The following is a 9620-nucleotide window of genomic DNA, read 5'->3' on the forward strand; positions in this document are numbered from 1 at the left end:
GGGTTTGATTTTCAGAGTAGTATGTTCTGTACTCCATGCATGCGCTGTTAAAGTGCCATCACTTTAATTCTAAACCGTTTCTGTAGTGACAAAAATCTTCTAGGCTGGAGTCCAGGAAGGGCTTTGCCCTTTTATAAAAACACTTAGGGATGTGAAAATTGGAGAAAAGCCTTCAGAGCTCTGCAAGGGGCACACACTGAGCCCTCAGTGCAGCTGACCCTGCCTGTCTGCAGTGCTGCTGGAGGCACCCCCTGAGGGACTGACTGCACATTTACAGGGGAAAAGAACCATGTCTGTCAGGGCAGACATCATTTGTTTTCCTCACCAGAAAAGCAAATTTTATAACTCTGCAGGAAGCTTTCAGTAAGCTTTGAATTCCTTGACACTTCTGGCAGAGGACTGTTCTTGTTTCCGTGATCTGGAAGACTCGTGGAACCACTGAGTTTGGGAGGGGACCTTTAGAAGTCACCTGTCAAACCTCTGTGCTCACAGTGAGCTAGACCAGGTTGCTCTTCTTTTCAAAGGAAGGGGTCATTTTATGTCCTCATAAAATCCCTCCTCCCCCAAGGTTTCCTGCAGTATTTTGGAAAGATGAAGTTCAGACACTCAGTTGCACCACGGGGCTCAATAAACCACAGCCATGTTTTCAAGACTGACACTTCTGTGTTACAGTTCAGGACAAATAGCTTGAATTTGCACTTTATTTCAGAGAAAAATGGTCATCAAAACCTCTGCTTATGCAGGCAGTTCTTTACAGAAACACATATCAACATATAAATTAGTGTTGTACCTCTTAGCCTATAAAGAGAAGAAAGTTAGTTTTGACTTCAGATTGTTCCTGTGTTGAAATTTCTTAGAGAATTCCTCTATTTGTACTTAATTAACTGAAGAGGTTGGAACATTGTATGCATGCTTACAAAACAGTGCCATAAAAAGGCTGGAGTTGAGAGATAATTCATTGGCCATGAGAAGAGGCTTCTTAGCTGCTGTCACTTGCCAGTGACAGCTGCCCTTTAACACAGTCCCTGCACTGCCTGAGAGAAGGGGCAGTCATGCCGTGGAATCTGCCAGAATGGCATTGCTTGAAAAGCTTCTGTTCCACAGACGCTCCTCAGATCAGGAGGTAGTTTGTCAGCCTTGTGGTTGCTAAATTTTTAAGGGTTGTGCTGATCCAAAGGTTCCAATCAGGAGTACAATTCACGTGTGCACGTTGGTAAAATGAGTCAGGGCTTCCTGCAAAGCTATCATTATCACGTGCTCCAGACCTTTTATCTTGAGGTTCTTCATGCTCTTCTCCTTTATTGCATACGAGGTCTCAACACAGTTATTTAAAATTATACTTTTTTATCTTACAGAGAGAATGATATTGAAGAGTGTGGCTTGGAAATGTTTTTCTCTGTTGATAAAGAAATATTAGGTGAAATCAAAAGCCATGATTTGAAGCCGAATGGGAGCAACATTCTGGTCACAGAAGAAAACAAAGAAGACTACATCAGGTAAGAATAAGTGAGGACTTTAGAATACTCTTTCTGTCATTTTCTTTCTTAAGTTCTGGCAACAAAAGACCATTTGTGTCATCTGAAGCATTGTTGAAATTTTGTCTCTGAGTAATTGCTGATGTTGGCAAAAAGTGACACTTGTTTGGATCTCATATTTGAAAGAGGTATATTGATAGAAATAAGTTTCTAAAATCCTCTTTTCCCAAAGATTGTGGCTAGAAGAAAATCCAATTTTTTCTAGAGATATTTAGGTTTAGCAGAACACCATCACAACAAATATGAATGCCAGGTATTTCATGTTAATTATTATAATTATATTGCTTCAGAGCCTGCTGATACTTTACCCAGCCAGTGGTTTGGTTTGGGAGTTTTTTAAGAACATTTCTGGATGCTTTTGTGATGATTCATATTTAAAAAAAATAGTTGCAATTCTGTCTAGTTTTATCTGAACTGATCTTACAGTCTAATTGTAACAGGGTAGTGTTATGAACGGTCTCATAACTGAAGGATTATCTTTGCAGTATCAGAATGTTTTAAAGCAATAGATAAGGAGAGAAGGAGCCTAAGAGTGATTAAGTAATAAAATTGTGAACAGTGACCTGCTTTGTCCCCAGATATCCCCTCCCTCCTCAGTGTGCAGCAGTACTGAAGCTCTGATTTAAGATGTGAACTTCAACACAAAAAAAAACCATCACACATTGCAGGCACAAACTAAACAGAGTCACAGGAGAGTTTTCCTGTTTGTTACTGTGTGTTCTGGGAAGGCTTTTTCCACAGGCAGGGGGAGGAAGGGAGTGGATTCTGCTTTCATCGCGTGAGGAATCTGTGCCACTTCAGTGACTCAGAGAAAAGGTGGTGTTTGCAGAGGAAACACACTGGCACTTGGCAGGAGGGAGGATCTGCAGAAAATCATTCCCTTCTAGTGTGTGGGAACCCAGGGAGAGCTCAGATTCCAGTCTCACTCACTCTCTTTTGGCTTGCTCTGAGTCCTGCTTTAAATCCCCCGAGTTTCTAGGACTGAAATCAGAAACAGCCACCTCTCCTTTAGGCTCCAGTGCTCCTGACAGGTTGTGCTTGGATTTAGTATAATATCTGCTTCTCCTTGGGTTCAGGTTCCTTGAGCCTTCTGTCTCCTTTTCCCCTCTTTATTAATGGAGAGTGGAGTTTCTGCCACAGAGCAAAGTTTTATGCTTAACAGAAACAAATATGGGACTTCCAAATGCACATAGTCATTGCTTGGTAAGCCAGCAGTCCTGCTTGCTCTTCCCCAGCACAGCTTGACTTGGTTTTCACCTTGTCATGGGTCATGACTGAGATTTCTGGGGAGAATATTGGACAAAATCAGCTCTGCATTTTGAACTGTCTTCAAATACCTCAGGACTGCTGTGCTCTCATGGATGTAATCAGTGAAGAGATGCTGCCTCCTCTCTGAATGTAAAATACTTCTGTAGCAGAATAGCTGGACACTTCAGGTGTAACTGAAAGAGTAAATTAAATCATCTGCACAGAGTAAAGGTTACTAATGAAATTATCCAGTGCTCTATCCCCAGAACTTGCCAGACTTTCCATAGTTTTTTAACTTAACTTACATTTCATCTCAAAACAGGCAAAGATGAGGACTTGGGTTAGCCCTGGCCACTTAAATTACCCTTCTGTGCCTTCTTTTCCAGGCTGGTAGCAGAGTGGAGACTTTCCCGAGGTGTTGAGGAGCAGACACAGGCTTTCTTTGAAGGCTTCAATGAAATTCTGCCCCAACAGTATTTGCAGTATTTTGACGCAAAGGAACTGGAGGTAAAGGATTGTTTGGCTATTGCTGGATCCAGCAGAGGGGTTTGGGTTGGAGGGACCTTAAACCTCTTCCAGTGCCACCCCCTGCCACGGGCAGGGACACCTTCCACCAACCCAGGTTGCTCCAAGCCCCGTCCAACCTGGCCTTGGACACTTCCAGGGATCCAGGAACAGCCACAGCTTCTCTGGGCAACCTGTGCCAGGGCCTGCCCACCCTCCCAGGGAAGGATTCCTTCCTAAAACTGCAGTCCATTACTTACCACAGAGATGCTTTTTATTTTGTGGCCTCCCCAAACACACTTCACGAACAGTCAATTTTTTGTGTAGAAGTTTCAGATAAAGTTTAAAATTAAAAACAAGTGCACTGTCATTGCAGGTGCTGCTCAGGGTGGGTGCAGTTCGTGTGCTGCTTTGCTATGTGGGAGGTCACAAAAGGAAGGTGATAACTTGTACTCATGTATTTATTTCCTTCTTTCCTCCCCAAAGGTGCTTCTCTGTGGAATGCAAGAAATAGATCTGAATGACTGGCAGAGACACACCATCTACAGGCACTACACCAGGACCAGCAGGCAGATCGTGTGGTTCTGGCAGGTTTGCAGACTTTGCTTTGTTGTCAGACCAGCAGAAGTTGCAGAGCAGCACAGCTACAGCTCAGGGCACAGTATCAGAACACTGAACACCTCTGTAGACTGCAAATATAAACCATTACTGCTAATCCAGCCATGGCACTTGTTCATCTGTGGGTGATTATGATGTGAAAATCCGAGTATCACATCTATCCCTAACTGTTTATTTCAATTACTGTGTTTCAGTTTGTGAAAGAAATAGATAATGAGAAAAGAATGAGACTCTTGCAGTTTGTGACTGGAACATGCAGATTGCCAGTGGGAGGATTTGCTGACCTCATGGGTATGTATTAATAACCCCTCTAATGCAGTAGATACTTTAAAAAAGAACCAAATTCTATATTTACGGACATTTTAAGTGAATTTTATAATGAATGCTGTTTTGTTTGCCCTGCACATACTTGAGCTGTGATGGCAAAAGAGATGTATTAAGCTTCAAAAATCACTCCAATTGATGCATTTTACCCCATGCATAATTTTGATCCAGGCATAGCTGTTTAATGAGACTCTTTCTTTATTTAAGCCTTGCCTGTTCCAGGTGTATTGTAGAGTATCACACAGTAATACTCAGTAGCCAGACCTATGCCTTGTCTATTGGAATTTGTTACAGGGAGCAATGGACCCCAAAAATTTTGCATTGAAAAAGTTGGAAAGGAAAACTGGTTACCTAGAAGTCATACCTGGTGAGTACATAAACCCCCAGGATATTACTATTGCTCTGTTTTTTGCTGACCACAATTTACTGACCACTGACTAATGGCTGGGACTCTAAAAGCAAACACAACTTACACCAGTAAACTCTGTTGTTGAATAATAGATGGACTTCTGGAAGACCCTTATGGCATGGAGTAGATTCCATTGTAAATTCCATGGATTTGTGTGTTACTGAACATTTAAAGTAATTAACAGTACTGTCTAAAGAGGTTGGGATTACCCTTTGTTATTACTGCACTCCGTCTTCTTAGTGAAGGTGCCACATTCAATCTTCCCTAGGGAAAAGGTCACTTCTACTCATTTCCTCAGGTTTTACTAGTTACTAAAACCACACAAATTTAAAAATCTGAATGATGACTCTAGTTAACCAGGTAGGAAAGGTTAGTGAAAACTATCACTGTTCAAGCACTCTGCTCTCAGAAATACATAAATTTATGTCAATGGTCCAGCTTTTCACAGGGTATATAAATCCCAGTATCCATCTGCACAGCAAAAATTAACCTGTGTTGATAATGGCTTTTTTGTGACAGTTGAATTCTTTGTCAGTACTTGAGTTTTTTCTTTATTTTCAGTTTCAATCGCTTGGACCTTCCACCGTATAAGAATTATGAGCAGTTGAAGGAAAAACTGTTGTTTGCAATTGAAGAGACAGAAGGATTTGGGCAGGAGTAGCAAAACTTTGCACCTTGAAGAATGTGAACTCAACACGATGTATGTTCTTCACTTCTTCTGCTTGTTGCACACTTCATTGTAAAGTAGACTTGACTTGGATTTATTTAACAGTACTAATGTGTAAATAAATGGATGTTATCCTGAGGTTATCCACATTAACTCTGGATTTCTACCGAGCACCTTCAGAAATCAAATGAGCTATCAGATATGGCTACAAGTGACTAATGACCGAAGTAGAGGTTTAATACAGCTTTGGGCTCTGCTTTGTTTTACCATTCATTAATTAGAATGTGTCCTTAATGACTGACAGATTTTTAACAATAGTTTTGTCTTTCCTTTTTAGTAGCATTTTTTGCTACTGGTGCACTGGGAAGTTCATTGGTAGCTGCAATGCTGCAGCAGCATCCTGAGCCCTCTCCACAGCAGTGGCAGAGCCAGCCTGGATCCACCTCTGTGCCGTGAGCAGCTCCCGTTCCTTAAGCTTCTTTTTCTAACTCAAGTGTGGCCAGACTGTTTTTCCCCACCTGGAGTCTGCTCATGTGCCAGCTGGACTCAAGCTGCTGTTAAGGGGATGTCAAACTGTGGCACAAATCCAGGGCGTAGCTTGGCTTTGGTTTATCCCAACCCTGCTCCTGTCAGCAAAACAGACACCTGCCCAGAGTTGCTGGAACTGCTCTGTGCCCTCCGAAGGATTCTGATCTCTTGCTGTGTAACACATTTTAACTCTGAAATCAATATTAACACTGTGGTACTTCACTTGTTTTGCAAAAGACAAGCCCACCTGGGATTGCACTGATTCCCTTGAGGTCCCTGTTTGCAGGCTGATGTTTGTCAGCAGTGTTAATGGACGTTGTCCTCGGTGTTTTTTCCTACATGTTGCAGTCAGTTTGCTCCGAAGAGTTCGTTGGGTTCTCAGGAAGAGGTACAAACCAGCTGGATTCAGCAAAGGATCCCACTCGTCATCTCTGCGGATGAACTGATGTGTGAGACTGGCTGAGGCCAAGAGGATTAGGAAGTTCAGACACGCATTACAGGTTTCTGAAACGCTGGAGCATCAGTAAATAGCTCTATAAAGTTGGAAACTAAAGGTTTGGGGGAGGTTTCTAAGCTAATTCACCCTAAGCTTCTTAACAGCTAGTAACTTTGGTAGTGAGTTCCTGTTGGATTAACAGCATCCTTTTAGAATCACTTCCTTTTAGAATCTGTTAATACTCAATTCTTTTGTGGTTTACAAGCAAGTGTTGCATTTTACTGCTCCTTTAGACTGAGATGCACTTTTTGGGTCTGGTCAGCCCTTTCCCTGCTCAAAGGCAGATGCCAGTGAGATGAGCTGTAGCCACGGTGAGAGAAGTGACACTTGAAATAACATGTAGCACATATGAAAGCAAGCCTGCAGCTCCCAGCAGTGTGGCAGGAGCTGCTTGCAAGACTCTTGTAGATAACAGAGCTGAAAGGGGAGAGTGGGAAAGTGTAAAACGGAACTTCCAGTCTGGAAAAGAGTATTTCTTTCCTGCTGTCCCATCCGTCTGAACTGCAAGAGGGGAAAACTGATTCGGGCCTGAGAAGAACCAAGACACTCCAGGTTCTGAGTGACCTCAGGAGCGTGTCAGGGCTGTGGGAAGGCAGGAGGGGGGCTGGAGGGAACAGCTCTTGCCAGGCAGGTTCAAAGAAAGGCCTAGGGAGAGTTGCTGGTGATACAGAAATGCCCCTCATTTAAAGTTTGGTGACAGAGAGAACTCCCCTTCGTGGTCTGCCCGGGAGGAGAATTGCCAACTTCAGCATTTGGGTGTATTCCATTATACAGCTCATGAGGAGAAAAAAAAAGCCTTATATATATTTTCTGTTTATATTAATTCTTACAATGAAATGTAGTTATCTAACATATTTACAAGAGAGGTTAAATTAAGCAAGATAATGCAAGATTAAGCTATGAAAAATAGTCTATGTTCTGCATATTGCTTTATGATTCATGTAGGGAACCTAGAACTATTGTTCATGTATAAATATCACCCAGAAGGCTGTCAGCCCTATATTTTTAAAATAAAGAATAGTTATAATTGAAATAGCCTTAGCCCTAGTTCTATAGGGTTTGGCTGTTGAATATTTTTATGGTTGAAATGTTTAGTTCAGGAAAAACATACCTGCTTGTATATATTTTTGATGTCCAGGATTCCACTTATTCCATTGTTTCTTTTAATTTAAATGGCATGTTTATATGTCTTTTCTGCTGTACCAGGATGGGAGGAAGGGGGCTGGATATCCCAAGCACCAGATATGATTTTAAAATATTGCAAATAAAGAATTCATTGAGAGGGGGGAAAATAAAACATGAATAAAATGTTAGATTTGGCCAAAATACAGAAAGCTTAAAGCAGATTTACAGTGTTAAATTGGCAATATTTCTGAAGGCACAAGTTCAGATTCCTCAGGCATTTGACTTGTGAATACTAACAAATCTGTAAATTCTTACAGCATGTTGTGCTGAAAAAAAAAAGGAATTAATATAAGCCACTGGTGCACTTTTCAGTTCTTTCTGGGGATCTGGTGAAGCAATACAGGGATGAGCCCAGAGCAACCGGTGTCCCAGATAACAGGTTAGTGTGGATTGGACTTACCAGTGAGATTTTCAGCAGAGAGTTATGAATTTGTCTCCCACTACTACAACTGATTCAGCAACCTGAGCTGCATAGAGTCACAGTGTGTCACAAACATATGTTCATGTGCAATTGTCAACTGATCCTAATTATCACGTATTAAAAGAACTTTTTATTTAGAATTTTCCCTCATGAGAGTGATGTGAGAAAATGAAATGCTGAGAATTAACAAAGCCTTATTGTTCTGGGTAGCTCAGGAACTGTTCATATACTAATGACATGCACAGTAAATACATCATGTCCTCATCTGACCTAGTGTGGAAGTTTGGGGTTTTTTTAATCCAGTTACTTGTGTTTAAAAATAAAGTTTTAATTTTTTTTATTATTATTATTATTCTGAGAAAACTAAAATTAAAAAATGGTTGTTTAATTTTTTTTTTTTTTTTTTTTTATGGTTTTGCATTTTATTACAAACTGCACTGGATTTGTATTTTCAACTCTGTTATATTGGTATCTCCAGCCCCCTTTTTGTGGTGTCTTTTAATTTTCTCCAAGATTCACTGTTTGTGTATATGTGCTCTAGTGAACTCGTGAAGAAACTGGGATCAGCAGCACTGGATTGTAAAATACTGTACTGAAATTCATTGTCGATATTTCCTTGTATTGTAATTTCAAATACTCAGGTAACTGTAACAGTATCTCCGTAAGTCAAATACTTTTATAAAACTACTTAAAGAACTAGTAGTTCTGGTCGTCCTTCCTGGTGTGTGTGATGGAAAAAGTAGGAATGACACTGCAAGTGGTCAGGATTGACCACAAAGTGTGCCACAAAGGAGTGGGGGGGAAATCCAGTGAGCCCCACCAGGTTTGTGGTGTCCCTGATCCTCCCTGAAGGCAGAAGGGGCCTTCACATTCTCCCTGTCGTCAGGAGCCTCTCCTGCTGGCCATGACCTTTCCCAGATAAATGGGGTTTGCAGTGACATTCCAGCTCCTCTGGGCTAACAGGAACATCCTTTCAGGTCTCAGGGACCTGGTTATGTCCAGTTTGGTCAAACGGTCCCTAAACAGGTCCTCCTGCCTGATATTCCTTGCTGCAGGCCTTCCCACGGGGTTCTCCCTTGGCTGACTTTCCCAGGTGTTCCCACAGGCTGGCTTAACACAGTCTTGGTAGTGGCAGCAAATCCCAAGGATGACTTTCTGTGCCAGGTAAATACAATAGCAATTCCCTTTTTCTGCAGCAGTCATGCTTTGGAGTTGCTTCCTCCGAGGCTTGGGTGGGAACCACTTAACAGCATCCTATAGTAAGTTGTGGAAACTGGATGATCATCGGGGTCCCCTTCCAACCCAAACCATTCTGGGATTCTATGCTAAGGGACAGGGGGAGTTCCCCCCCTCCCCTGGCTGCATCTCCTCAGCTGCTGCCAGGACACAGGCAGGGTGGGGAAGGCCAGTCCAAGGCATGGTACACTCCAAATCCTTGGGATCTGCACCCCAAAACCCTGCGACAGCCCTGCCAGGCCCTGGGGATCTGTGTGGGGACCTCCTGCCCCTGCCAGGGAGAAGGGATGAGCGCTCTGCTCTCCCCCGGGGGAGGGATCGGGGATGGGCCACTGTCCGGTGGCAAAACAAAATAACGCCGTGAAGAACTGCATCCCACACCACCCCGGCTGTGTCCTACACACACAGCAGCAGCACCCGGCACTTGTCCTCGGGCTCTGCTTGAAACG

General features: G+C 42.5%; 1 protein-coding gene across 3 annotated transcripts in view; it reads left to right on the plus strand.

Moving 5' to 3' along the window:
• Nucleotides 1-8637, plus strand: part of ITCH (itchy E3 ubiquitin protein ligase) — a 53630-nt gene extending 44993 nt beyond the window's left edge. For 2 of the 3 annotated variants that reach the window (XM_050313612.1, XM_050313610.1), the window contains 6 exons: nucleotides 1356-1496; nucleotides 3170-3290; nucleotides 3774-3878; nucleotides 4100-4196; nucleotides 4524-4596; nucleotides 5200-8637. In XM_050313612.1, the coding sequence (XP_050169569.1) occupies nucleotides 1356-1496; nucleotides 3170-3290; nucleotides 3774-3878; nucleotides 4100-4196; nucleotides 4524-4596; nucleotides 5200-5299 (637 nt within the window). In that variant the 3' untranslated portion in view covers nucleotides 5300-8637. The remainder of the gene's footprint in view (nucleotides 1-1355; nucleotides 1497-3169; nucleotides 3291-3773; nucleotides 3879-4099; nucleotides 4197-4523; nucleotides 4597-5199) is intronic. The other variant, XM_050313611.1, reaches the window with a different exon arrangement.
• Nucleotides 8638-9620: the final 983 nt, after the last annotated feature.

The sequence above is a fragment of the Myiozetetes cayanensis genome, unplaced genomic scaffold (genome assembly GCF_022539395.1).
Source record: "Myiozetetes cayanensis isolate MyiCay16 unplaced genomic scaffold, myiCay2020 scf19, whole genome shotgun sequence".
Taxonomy (NCBI): Eukaryota; Metazoa; Chordata; class Aves; order Passeriformes; family Tyrannidae; genus Myiozetetes; species Myiozetetes cayanensis.